The sequence below is a fragment of the Sciurus carolinensis genome, chromosome 7 (assembly GCF_902686445.1).
Source record: "Sciurus carolinensis chromosome 7, mSciCar1.2, whole genome shotgun sequence".
NCBI lineage: Eukaryota > Metazoa > Chordata > Mammalia > Rodentia > Sciuridae > Sciurus > Sciurus carolinensis.
In genome coordinates this window covers 123,553,307-123,566,344 of record NC_062219.1, presented here as the reverse complement: position 1 = coordinate 123,566,344, position 13,038 = coordinate 123,553,307, and the positions used below count along the sequence as shown (strand labels likewise).

Here is a 13,038-nt window from a genome sequence, read left to right as displayed (position 1 = left end):
CCATTGAGCCAGTCCTTTTTTATTTTGAGACAGTCTTGCTAAGTTGCTGAGAGACTTGGAGAGACCCTGAGCAGCTGAAATGGCACCTCAATTTCAGGGTCACAGGTATGAGAGCAGTTAGTATTTGACATTGGATTTCTCTATGCCCACTGCCCTTCAGTAACTAAAAGAGAATAAACCAAAGACAAAGTAAGTTATCTATCTACTGTGTCCCAGGCTTCTTTATTTAAAAACAAAGTATGAGTGATGTGGGGATTAAAATCAAGAGCATCATTGAACTTCACCTTCCCTCCAACCAGTTCCCCAAACTCCCTACCCCCACCCTTCGTGCTTCCAATTCCTTCCTTAGTGAATTAAGAACTTAATCCCAAAAGCCCTGGTCCAGACTCCAGGTTCTCTCCCTAGCTTCTCATCTTTCCTCTGCCCCCAGAGGACAGGCACCTCAGTTTGAATGCATGGGAGAGCCCAGAGTGGTGACAGAGACAGAGGGAAAGGCTTCCCCCTCAGGAAAAGGGACTGGTGAGTAGAGTGTGGTGAAATGAGGGCCTCCGTAACCTGGGGTACCAAAATGGGGCCCTGGGGCCAGAGGAAAGGATACAGGTCCCCCTGAGAAAGGAGACGCTGCAGCCTCAAAATCCTCTCGTTGGGAATAGTCAATGCTTGATCGCTTGCCCTTCTGGCGCCGGTTACAGAACCACACTCGGACCACCTGGGAGTGGATGACATGGGAAAGTGACATTAGACCATAAGCTCCTGGAGGTGGGTCTGGCTCTGTTTGATCATTTTGCCCAAAGCCCAAGTGGCAGGAGAACAGCAGTCAGAGTTAGGTAAAAGGGAGTGGCAACTGGGGAAGGCAGAGAGATGGAGCGGACAGGGACAGGTGCACTCACGTCCTTCTCAAGCCCCAACTGTTGGGCAATGTGGCTGATCTGCTGCAGTGTGGGTTTAGGGCACTGCAGGAACATGTTCTCCAGGTTGCCTCTCACTCGGTTCTCGATACTCGTTCTCTTTCTCTTCCGGGCCTGCAGGAGGGTCTCCGCTTTGCATATCTAGGCAGGTAGTGAAGGGGTGACAAGGTCAGGCTTTGGACCTGCTAAGCAACAGCACCATACTGAAGGGTCAGCAACTTGAGAGGAGAGAGAGACTGGAATTGTCCCCAGAACCAGAGGGTATGAAAAAGGAGGAACCTGGAAGGGAAGGTTTAGATCCCCCAAGAGAACTGAGGGATTGATTATACTCCATCCCACTGAGAAGTGCTGCCCTGGACTAGGAAAGGAGTTGTAGCTCAATGGTAGAGTCCATGTGCCAGGCTCTGGATTCAATTCCCAGCACTAAAGAGAGTGAAAGACAACTGCTGCCCCCATGTGGTAGATAGAGCAAGAGCTGCAAGCCAGAGAGGGAAGCAATGGAGACTGGGCTGACTCAGCAGGTCCCAGTGAATCCTTTTCAACCTCACCTCCTGAAGGTTCTCGTTGTTGTCTGCTTCCTCCACCCACTTCTGCAGCAGGGGCCGCAGCTTGCACATGTTCTTGAAACTGAGCTGCAGAGCCTCAAAGCGGCAGATGGTCGTTTGGCTGAACACCTTCCCTGGGAGAGGCCAATTGAAATAGAAGCACATGAAGCAGCCCTGCAGGGTCCCTGGTAGTACCCTCAAGACCCAGGTAGTCCTCACAAGCTCCCAAACCAGGATCCAGCTTCTTCCCAGAGGCAGATCAAGTCCCAAGTGTCTTCTCCCTCTATCCCCCTACCCCTGGAGGAGAGTGGGGATAGGACCTGCCTTGATACCCTCCCCTCACTCCCTTGCTAGGAAAGAACTAAATTCAGGAGAGAGGTGGTCCCTGTGGGTCAAACAAGCTGAGGGGGACCCACCAAACAGAACCCCCAGGGTGAGCCCCACATCAGCCTGGGTATATCCCAGGGTAATCCTCTTCTGCTTCAGCAACTTGGCAAATTCCTCTAGTTCTTTCTGCAGAGCTTGGATATCTTGGCACTGCATAAAAAAATGGCAGAGGACTTGTAAGAACATAGACACATCCAAAACAAACAAACAAAAAAACCCACAAACACACACACATCAGTTAACCTCCTTTTTCTATTCAGGGTTCAAGAATCTGACTGAGGCCCAAGGAAGGAATGGTCTGTGGAACTATCTCAGTCTCCCAAGATACTCACACAAAACCTCTGGAAATAGCTTATTTACACATGTATTGCTTCTCATGAGTCAAAAGACTGCTCTTCCCCCAGAAACTGGCACATCTAGTAGATATTAAGCACCATGCAAGGAATGGAAAGACAGGCCCTAGGATCCATGAGAATACCTGACAGGTTATGTAGTGAGCTCCTGCCTGCTAACTCATTACTTAGGACAGACTCTAACTCACGTAACTCACGAATTACCCCCAGTTTGAGGAAGTTTTGAGAATAGAGAAATAGAGGATGATGTCTGTATGAATCTAAGTTTAATATAGCCTCTCCAGCTTATTTCCAGGGACCCAAACTGGGACAAGGCATGTAGACACAAACAAACACACTACAAAAACTACAATAATTAGCCAGGCAAAGTAGAACACGCCTGTAATGCCAGCAACTCAGGAGACTATAGGGCAGGAGGATCCCAAGTTCAAGGCTAGCCTAGGCAACTTTGGCAAGACCCTGTCTCAAAATAAAAAAGGGCTAGGGATGTAGCTCAGTAGAGTGCCCTAGGTTCAATATCCAGTGCTACAAAAATAAAGTTGTCAAAAAAGATGTGCAGTAATTGCAGTGGTACCTGCCTATAATCCCAGCTACTCTGGAGGCCGAGGGAAGAGGATCTCAAATAAATAAAAATTAAAAGGCCTGAGGAATCATTATGTACAACTATAATGCACCAATAAAATATGTGTAAAGAGAACAAAAAAGGTGTGGGGATGTGATAGTTCAGTGGTAGAGTCCCCCTGGATTTAATCCCCAGTTCCCCAGTACTGCAAACAACAAAGTATGAATAGCATTTTCTATATGTTTGATGATCAATTTTTTTAAAATGTCTGATTACCCTTAATTTTTACTTTATCTTTTTGCAATATAGAGGCACCCTCACTGATATATTGAGAACTTCCTATAAACCAGTGGTTACACAATGTAGACAAGAAGCCCTGACTTTATAAGCTCATATTCTAAAGTGGCAAAACAAATTACTATCTTGTATAGTAGATGTACCATAGAAACAAATCAAGTAGAGTACAGGAATGGATTAGAGCAAATTAGAAGATTATCTCTCTCTCCCTTTTTTTTTTTTTTTTTCCGTGGCTGGGGATTGAACCCAGAACCTTGTGTATGCTGGGCAAGTGTTCTACCACTGAGCTACACACCCCCAGCCCTGGAGGAGAGCATTTTAAAATAAGAAAGTGATATTTGATGAGGTCAGAGGAAGAAGAGCTGGACAGATCCTGCAGATGTTATGTCAACTTTGGTTTACTGAGTAAAATGATCCAACTCTTCTCTGGGTATTTTAAAACTGATTCCAACTGATGTGTTGTCAACAGACTAGGTGGAAACAAGAGTATTAACTAGAAAAGCTATTGCTCTGGTCCCAGTACAGACATTAGTGTCTGGAATCAGAGAATAGGACATGACTGAAGCAGGATGTACCTAGAAGGTAAAAATAGCATTGGTTCTTAAGGTGTGGGATGGGAAAAGAACCCAAATAGCTGGCTCTGGCCATGAGTAATTCTGACGGGGTGGGGCGATTTGGGCCAACCCCAAAGAAGACAGAGAATGCAGTAGTCATCTGATGTCTAAATGGCATGTGAGCCTTGAGGGTAGGTGAGAGGAAGGAAGGGTAGATAGAACAGAAGTTGAAGTTTAAAGACTGAGCCCTGGGACACTCCAGTGAAGGGGCAGAGGAGCAATAAACAGCCTTTGCAGTCCTGGGGTGTTTAATGAAAGTGTTTTCAAAACAGACAAATTTCCATCCCCAACTTCTGCTCAGTCAGTGTCTTCTCAGCTTTTTCAAATCCTACTTTTGTGTTTGGAATGGGGTAAACCACAGTTCAAATCCTTGCTTCATTTAACAGTTAAGATCCGTGAAATAAGCTAATAATGCCTCCCTAGGAGTTAGGAGTTTCTGTGACAGCTAATGAGATAATGATGTATAAACTGAGCACACAGTCAGGCACTTAGAAAGTGGGCCCCAATTGGCAGCCATTATTATTCAGCAATCACCTCCTGTAAAGAGACTGGGACTACTCGCTTGCACCTATATCCACTCACACCTTCTCTGAGGGCAAAGGCTTTGTACTTGATCTCTAATAGCATACACTTGTTGCTCTGGAGGACTGGAAGATACTTAGTCCCCAGGTGGAGCTGGAGGCCTTCATCCTCCTCAGCAAAAACTGCACACTTTACAGAAAGGTCTGGAGATAACTTCTCCCATGATTTCTTTTTCTTTACAACTTAAGGAAGGGAGGCTGAAATTGATCAAATTAGAACTCTAGCTTCCTACAAGGGAACGACAAGGTGTGTGTTTAATATAATGGTGACTCATGGGCAGGAGGTAGAGGTCAAAGACAGACAGACCCTAAACTTGACTGGAGGTAAACCCTACTCCACAGGTCTACACACGGCCCAAACAGGACCTCCTATCAGAAACTAGTCACACCCTAGTCTTTCAGGAACAATAACCCTGGGATAAGCACTGTTTTTGCCTTCAGGCCTTGCTCAACCCTAAGGCCAAGATCCTAGATTTGATAATGATCGAGCTTTCCAAAAGGGCTAAGGGTGAAAGAGTTCAAACCTACCCCAGACCCAAGCCAGTGCTAGGCTGGTACTGAATGAGTGACCTGACCCTGGGCAGATAAGGGCCAAAGTTGAAGAAAGGGCCAGTCTGGTTCAGCTTCTGATTCTTCCAGGTAATTTCAAGTTCCAGTTCTCATCTCCCTCTTAGGAGTGCCTGCAGTCATCACACTCCCCTCCCCATGCCTATGGCAAGCAATCCTGCCTGCTCCACTCAGGTCCCAGGTCTGGGCAGCTGCAGGTGACCACTTCCCCCTCATCTCTGCCCCTGCCAGCCCAGCCACTTCTGGGCAGCCAGTTCTCCGTGGCATCTCACTCACCTCCTCAGGGTTTTGCTCCACCTTCTCCTTCTCCACTTTCACCACAGCAGGGTGGGCAAAGCAGGGCTCGGGGGAGGCCCCCTCAGAGTTGCTCTCCACCCCAGCTCCCACCTCGCTCTCAGGCTGAGAGGTCTCCAGGCCACTGTGGGGGACCAGGCCCATTCCAACCTGAGGTCCACAGTATGCCACCCCTCCGCAGAACTCATAGGGTGGAGGGCATGAGGGAATCCCCCACACCTCCGAACCTGGCCCAACCCCCGGCCCAATTCCAGGACCACCGGGAGGGCCTGGGAAGCTTAGCCAGGTCCGAGGGTCAATCCAGCCCGGCTCTGACCCTCCTGGCCCATCGCCCCCACCACCCGGAGGGGGCGAGAAGGCAAAGTCCGAAGCCAGGTGTCCGGCCATGCGTTGGAAGGGCACCCCAAGCCGGGGGCCTGAAGAAATAGTTCGCCAAGCAACTGCTCAACACCTCTCTCCCTCCCCAATCCCACCCACTAGCCTTGACCTCTGGCCCCGCCCCCTGAATGGGTGGAGGAGAGGGCGGTGGGGGTGGGAGAAACTGAGGCGAAGGACGTTTGCCTGATGGTGGCGTTGCTGTCTGTGGAAGGGGAAAGCTGGGGATCTCCAACTGGGCACCCCTCCAGGACCTTAGAACAGGACCCCTGGGGACCTTCCCCTTCAACTCCCTAGCAGCTGCCGGGCCTTTTCTCAGGCCCTGTACATCTCAGAGATGTCTGGGATCCCCTCTTCCACATTCTTCACAAAGCAGGTGCTTGACGTCCTCTCCATAGACCCCTGGCACTGTCCCCTCATTGGGGTTCACCCAGTCGCACTCTGAGCTCTTCAAGCACTTATTGAACATGAATATGCCAAGTACTTCTGGGGCCACCCTCCACTTACGAAAAACCACAACCACAAACACACTGGCCAGCTGTTCTTCTCTAGCTTTCCTACCCCCAATTCAGAAACCTAGTCCTTCCTTTCCAGATACTGGCCAAATCCAGTTACCCTGCAGGCTCAGATGCCTGCCACCAATCTACCCAGTCTGCACGTTCCACGCTGTCTCCAGAGGCAGATTGCCAGACAAGGCAATTCTGTACTGAGGTGGCTCCAGTGTCTCCTCACCTAACAGGTTCACTGATTATTTCCCCCAAACACACACACTTCCCCTTATAGGAACCAGGCTCTGGGTTGACTGAACCTAAGTTTGCAACCCACGTCCAGACGGAGAGAACTGACAACCCCGTCACAGGCTCCCCAGTGAAACACCTGAACATCAGGCCTCCATCCCCTCCCTGTCAGAGACTGAGACATTTAATACCACAGCAGGCCCAATTCTCCCTCCCCCACTTCCCCATCCTAGTTCCTGGGTGGAGAAAATCAAGGGGGTGGCGGGTATGTGGAGAAAAAAATATCTGACTTCAGGTTCAAAGAGGCCTGGGAGGCACTGGGGGAAGGGGGCAGGACAATGGCCTTGGCTGTACAATCCCAGTCCCCAGAGGGGGCAGCTCTAACCCTAAACAAGTGCTCAACCCTTGAATGGACCAGGATGGCTCCCCTGGGGACAACTTCCTGCTCCCCAACCCACCCCCCAGCTCCAATCCCTCACACACAATCCCCCTCAGAGCGCTCCAGCAAACCCCCCTTCCCCAATCCCCTCAAAGACTGAGCCTCAGACAGGCACCAGGAGCCTCCTGCCAGGACTGAGGATTCTGCACCCTCTTCCTCTAGAGACTAGGCATCCAGCCTCGGCACCCACCCCTCCCCCAGCCCCCCAGGTCACCGGGATGTGCTTTGTTTAGGGGGGCTGACCGGCGGAAAGACACTGAGCAGAAAGTGATTTGGAGGAGGGGTGCAGGAAGCCTACCCTAAGCTACCCTCATTCTATTTTTCTGGGCCTGATCTGAGTGTCTTGAGGGCTCACGCTGCTGGCCTGGTGCTTGATTCTGTTTGCAAGAGAATAGCCCTCGGAGTGCCAGTTTGCACAGGATGGTATTTGTCTGTCTGCTCCTAAAACTTGCCCTAAATGAAGGAAGACCCCAGAATAAATCAGGGGGCTCCAGAAAGACTCCAGACCAGAGCGCCCCAAAGTTTGAAAAGCCAGAATTTTGAGCCTGGGACACTGACCTCTGTGGACTCCAGGCCTAGTCCAGTTTGGTTTTATTTGCTGGGGTCAGTGGTTCTGTCTTCCCTCTGGGGGGCTGGGTGTCCCTTGGGCTGTAGCCAGCTGTCTTCACCTTGGAGGTAATTATGAGTCTTTTGAGCTTGATTTGTATTTTTCCCCTCTGAGTCTGTTACATTGCCCCTGCTCATGTGCCCACCTCCCATCCCTGTATAGTTCTGGGGTAACTAACCATAGGCATGAATGGCAGGCTGTGGAGCTGGAGCTGTATTCACAGCTCAGCCATTAACTTCCCCAAAGGCAGGTTGATTAAGGGGCCTGGCAGGGGTGGAGAGACGAGCTTTGGAACAGGAGGAGCCCCTCCCCAGCCATCTCCTCAACCCCCAGGATAGAGCCATCAGGGCATCTTTGTCATGCATTTATCTGCTGTCTGCCAAGAAGACGGCCTCCTGGAGGAGGGGGAGGGGCAGGCTGAAATCTCTACACCAGAGCTAGCCATCCTTTAATTCCTAGAAACCCCCACTGCTGCCCCTGCTTTCCTGGTGCTCTTTGGGCCAACTTCTGCATTCAACACCACCCCTTGTTTTTTGGATTTTAACCTGTAGTTGTTCTAGGTTGTATTTCTGGCTTGGGCAAGAGTCCCATTCCAAAGAGGGACTTGGGTCCCTGGGTCCCTGGCTGACTTGCAACTGGATATGCTAACCAGGTCAGCCCATGAATGCTGGAGTCTGACCTGGAACCCACACATCAAGTAAATTGGTCTAGAATTCTAGTTGGCCCTTCCTGGGGTTGCCAAGGGCTGGCTCCTGGGAGGTTAAGACTGGCTCCCTTTTCCCCTTCCCTCCTGTTAGCCTGAAGGGCAGGTGATCTCACTTTGGCCCAGGCCAGCACTCCCCAGTCCTGGTCTAGCATTGTGGGGCCACTGTTGGGCCTAGAGAAAACTGGAAGTCTGGTCATCAGACCTAGCCTCTTGACTTTCCTGGGTCTAAAGAGAGTTACCAAAACAACTCAAATCCTAAAATTAATTTGGGAACTGGGCGGATACTCTACACATACACCTTTACTATAGCACACTATCCAGGGCCTTTGACTGGAGACCCACCACCCCTCATGTGGCACAATGGCATAGCTGTAAAGGTATGAGGGTATGATGGGTGGTTTTGCTGCTATGAAACCAGCCACCCCCTCCCTGGGGTTAAGGGCTGTGGTTTGACTGTAAAACCAGCCGAAATGACTCAGATGGGATTGACTGAACCAGAGCTAGGAAACTGTTAATTTTTACTTCTGGGTTCTGTCAATCTGAAGGAAAAAAAAAGGAAGACATGGAAGTTGAGGAGAGAAGGTTCAGGCCTGGCCTACCTCGGAGATGATCTCCCTTAATCTCAATTTACATAGCTTCCACTGCCTCACTGCAGACCAAGGCACTGCTTCTCGGCAACCTTCTCCCCATGGGACCTGCAAACTGAGGTCTTCTTTTCCCAAATCCAGGTACTGTGACCTAAATGGAGGAGTCAGCTTCCTGATTTTAGTCTGCAGAGACTAAGGGGTGGGGAGCTGGGAGGAACAGTTAGGAGTGTACTAACAGGCCATGAACCAGGTTTCTAGGCCCTGGCCCTGGCTTCCCAACTAATGGCACCTCCTTTTCTATGCCTCAGTTTCCTTGCCGAATTTAGAGGATTTGGAATAAATGAACTCTAAATTTCCTTTCAACTCAGACAGAAAATACTGCTCCACTCCTATACACCCTCCTATTTTCCCTTCTCACTTGCTTGACTGGTAAATATAGATTTCTCTTTGCATACCTGTAAAGAGAAATTGTCTTGGAGAGGTGAGAGGAGGAGGCAGCTGCTACAGGCCTTCTCCATACCCCACCTACCACTTTCAAGTGGTCTTCTTGACAAATCTAGTAGGTTTTCCCCTCAAGGTTGATTAAAGTGTACTTAAGGAGTTTCTGAATCCAGTTTGGATTTGGTTGTCAGTACTCAGGTACCAACAGGAAACACATTCTAGCTGGGCATGGTGGTGTAACTCAGGAGACTGAGGCAGGAGTATGGAAGATTCGAAGTCAGACTCAGCAACTTAGCCAGGCTGTAAGCGACCTAGTAAGACCCTATCTCAAAATCAAAAATAAAAAGGTCTGGGGATGTGGCTCAGTGGTTAAGTGCTCTTGAATTCAATCCCATGTAAAAGAAAAGGAAAAAAAGGAAAGGAAGGAAAGAAGGAAGGAAGGAAGAAAAAAGGAAAGAAAGAAACAAAGAAAGAGAGACAGTCCAGGAGGTAAAACTCCTCATAGATTAAAAAAAAAAAAAAAAAAAAAAAAAAAAAAAGGTGGGAATGAAGGAAGGAGAAGAGGACATGGATGGAGATGGAGAGAGAGAGTAGAGACAGGGATGTCCAATGATCCAAGGTGGTTTCCAACTCTAATACTGTGAGCATCCCTGTTGCCCAGAAGAAAGTAGCTGCAGCTCCCAGTGATCTCTACAGAAGCCAGAAACACACAGAAAATCCAGGCCAGGGTTTGCTTAGCTTGGGGAGCCTGTGTGAGGCAGGAAAGCATGTGGTGACCTAGAGACCAGCAGGAATCCCCCACCTTTTCCTGGCCCCACTGTCCATTCTCCACTAGATAGGAGAGTCTCTGCTCATGTCCAGGAGCATCTGGGGACCTGGAGGTCCTACTCAGTGGTAGAGTGCTTATGTACATGGACAGGGCCCTGAGTTACATGCCTAGTACCACACACCAAAAAAAAAAAAAAAAAAAAAAAGAAAGAAAGAAAGAAATAGAGGGGACCACAGTGGATAGCCATCTCTGAGCAGTGACATTCCCCATGGAGACCAGAGGCTTGAGAGCCCAGGGACTCTGGGGTCAAGGCAGTCCATGACTAAATTAGATTGGATGGACTGTTGGAAGATGAAAGCCAATGGCCCACATGTTGGGATGGGATCCCTTTCAAGGGCTTTGTAGGGAGCCATATGCATGTCCCAGGTGTTGATGGGGCTGGAGGGCTAGTGGGACAGGAAGGAGTGATGGTAAAGGAGACCTCAAGACCTTCTAGACCAAGAGAAACTGGCTGCAAGGTACCACCCAGGAACCATTTCCACTGCATTCCAAGGTCACTGTAGGTGATACCCTGCCCTGAGTACCACTGTGTGCTCTGCCCTGAGTTAGACCTTGAACATTCAGTGGAGAAAAAGCTGACAGTTATGTATGAGAGAAGCAGAGCAGAATGGCTAGGCTGCCCAGTGATGGAACTGTGCTCATGTTAAGACACAGGCAATCAAGTGGAGTTTCTGAAACGCCCCGTCCACTAGCCCTCCTCATAATGCCATCAGTTTCTCTACCTTCCCTTCCACTCACTGGTCAACTGGTCCCCGCCTATCACATGTATTACAGATCATGGCCCCAGCCCAGCTGCCAAGTATTTCCAGAGAGGGTGGATACAGCTCTGGCTTGTTCCTCCACTGCAGTCTTGACTTTTCTGATTTGTTTTGCTGGAATTGATATCCTCGGGTGTGCTGAAAAGGAGATCCTGGCCATCGTAGTTGTATTGCCAGCATACCCTCATTCTCTGGTTTCCCAGCAACTCCCAGACTACTGGGGGCTGGAAGGTTATACGACTCTGAAATGCCAAAGTCCCAGAACTCCAAAGTTAAAAAACAGCACAACAGTGGCCCTCTCCATTTCCACTCCCACCACCTCCCAAAATGCCTGAAATTCCCTTCTCCTGATAAACCCGCACTCATTCTCCAAGATATAGTTTCTCTGTCATGCACATCCCCAGCAAAGCCATACCTACCCCACTCTCTAGCCCCTTCAATAAGTGCCCCCTCTTGTGTCCCCAGCAGGCATCACTCATATCATGTTATGGCTCCTGCCCACACCATCTCCTCATTAGTTATACACCCCACCACATGAGCCCTCCTGAAGGCAGGGACCATGCCCTGGACCCTGCCCTGTGCCCGGCACAGGATCACATTTAAATCTCAGATCTAGGCCAGGCATGGTGCAGTATACCTATTATCCCAGTAGCTCAGGAGGCAGAGGCAGGAGGATCACAAGTTCAAAGCCAGTCTGAGCAACTTAGTGAGACCTAAAAAACTCAGTGAGACCCCTGTCTCTGAATAAAATACACAAAGGGCTGGGGGTGTGACTCAGTGTTTAAGTGCCTCTGGGTTCAGTCCCTGGCATATATTTTTAAAAACCCAGATCTAAATACTACCTACTGATTATAAACCTATGGCGAATGTAATTGAACCTCTCTAGGTCTCACTTTCCTCATCTGGGAATTGAAGATAATGATCCCTACCTCCAAGTAAAGATTAAGCCAGGCATAGTGGTGTGTGCCTTTAAACCTAGCAACTCAGGAGACTGAGGCAGGAGGATCACAAATTCAAGGCCAGCCTAGGCAATTTAGTGGAGACCCTGTATCCAAATAAACAACTGAGTGAGGTGATCCACGCCTGTAATCCCAGCTACTCTACTCAGTAGAGTAAGGAAAGTTCCAGACCAACCTGATCAATTTAGTGAGACACTATTTCAAAATAAAAAGGGCTGGGGAGGGGCTGGGGATATAGCTCAGTTGGTAGAGTGCTGGTCTCACAAGCACAAGGCCCTGGGTTCCTGGGTTCAAACCCCAGCACCGCAAAAAAAAAAAAAAAAAAAAAAAAAAAAAAAACAGTTTTTAAAAAGGGATGGGGATATTGCTCAGTGGTACACCAACAAAAATACAAAGAAATGAACAAGTAAAGATTAAATGGAAAAACATGTATGCAAGTGTTAATGTAAAACTTACCAATAAGACCAATAAGAATTCAAGATAGGGACTGGGGAATATAGCTCAGTGGTAGGCACTTGCCAACCATGCAGGAGACCCTGGGTTCTAATTTCCAGTATGGGAAAAAAAAAAAAAAAAAAAAAAGAATTCAAGATGAACTGGGAACCTGATTCAGTCATAGAGCACTTGCCTAGTATTGTAGAGGCCTTGGGTTCCATCCCCAGTACTGCTAAATAAATAAATTTAAGAATCATAAGCTGCTAGGGGTTGGGGGTATGTTCAGTGGAAGATCACTTGCCTATATGTGTGAGGCCTTGGGTTTGATCCCCAGCCTGCAAAAATACACAAAAAGGAACTAATTGCTGCTATCAGAAAGTATATAAAAAAAATAAAAAACAGTGTATGTTGGAATATCCTTTGCTTAGGACCTTGACCAGTCCCCTAGTGTTCATATAGTTACTGGTGGACGTGGAGGTGCTGAGTTGATTATGTCAAAGAAAGGCCAGGTATTTCCCAGTTTCTAAATTTGAAAAAGTTGGATAATTTTTTTTTTTTTTTTTTTCCGGGCTGGGGAGATAGCTTAGTTGGTAGAGTGCTTGCCTTGTAAGCACAAGGCCCTGGGTTCAATCCCCAGCACTGCAAAAAAAAAAAAAAAAAAAGTTGGATAATTTTTTTTTTTTTTTTCCATCAGAAGGGAAGGCTTGGGAGCTTAGAGACAATTGATAATAGCTTAGAAACTTCTTCACTGAGTGAGGAAAAGGGGAGTCTTATACTTCTGTCCTATTATTTCCAGCATCAATATGCAGAGTTTTTGGCACCGTTAGTTAGATAACAGGATTTGAGTGAGGGGTGAAATGCCCCAGAGAGAAGGAGAAAATAATATTGGAATCTCAGTGAAGAGTGTGGCACCCAGAGTACCTAGTACAGTACCTGACACAGCATTTTTTGTTTTTTTTCTTCCAGTGCTGGTGATTGAATCCAGGACCTTGCACAAGTGCTCTACCTCTGAGCCATATCCGTAGCCCACAGAGCACAGTACATCTTATTTGAACAA

General features: G+C 48.4%; 1 protein-coding gene across 1 annotated transcript; it reads right to left on the bottom strand.

The window, feature by feature from the left end:
- Positions 1-379: 379 nt before the first annotated feature.
- Pou5f1 (POU class 5 homeobox 1) lies at positions 380-5,495 on the bottom strand. The gene is made up of 5 exons (XM_047558773.1): positions 5,091-5,495; positions 1,870-1,990; positions 1,457-1,587; positions 891-1,049; positions 380-709 (listed from the first exon to the last, which is right to left on the bottom strand). The coding sequence occupies exons 1-5, from the start codon at positions 5,493-5,495 to the stop codon at positions 443-445; spliced, it is 1,083 nt and encodes a 360-aa protein (XP_047414729.1). The 3' UTR covers positions 380-442.
- Positions 5,496-13,038: the final 7,543 nt, after the last annotated feature.

Coding starts and splice junctions, on each gene's coding strand:
- Pou5f1 (XM_047558773.1), bottom strand. CDS start 5,495: ATGGCCGGACACCTGGCTTCGGACTTTGCCTTCTCGCCCCCTCCGGGT. Junction 1,588..1,869: donor CACCCTGGGGGTTCTGTTTG/GTGGGTCCCCCT, acceptor GGCCTCTCCCAG/GGAAGGTGTTCAGCCAAACG. Junction 710..890: donor AGTTGGGGCTTGAGAAGGAC/GTGAGTGCACCT, acceptor ATCCACTCCCAG/GTGGTCCGAGTGTGGTTCTG.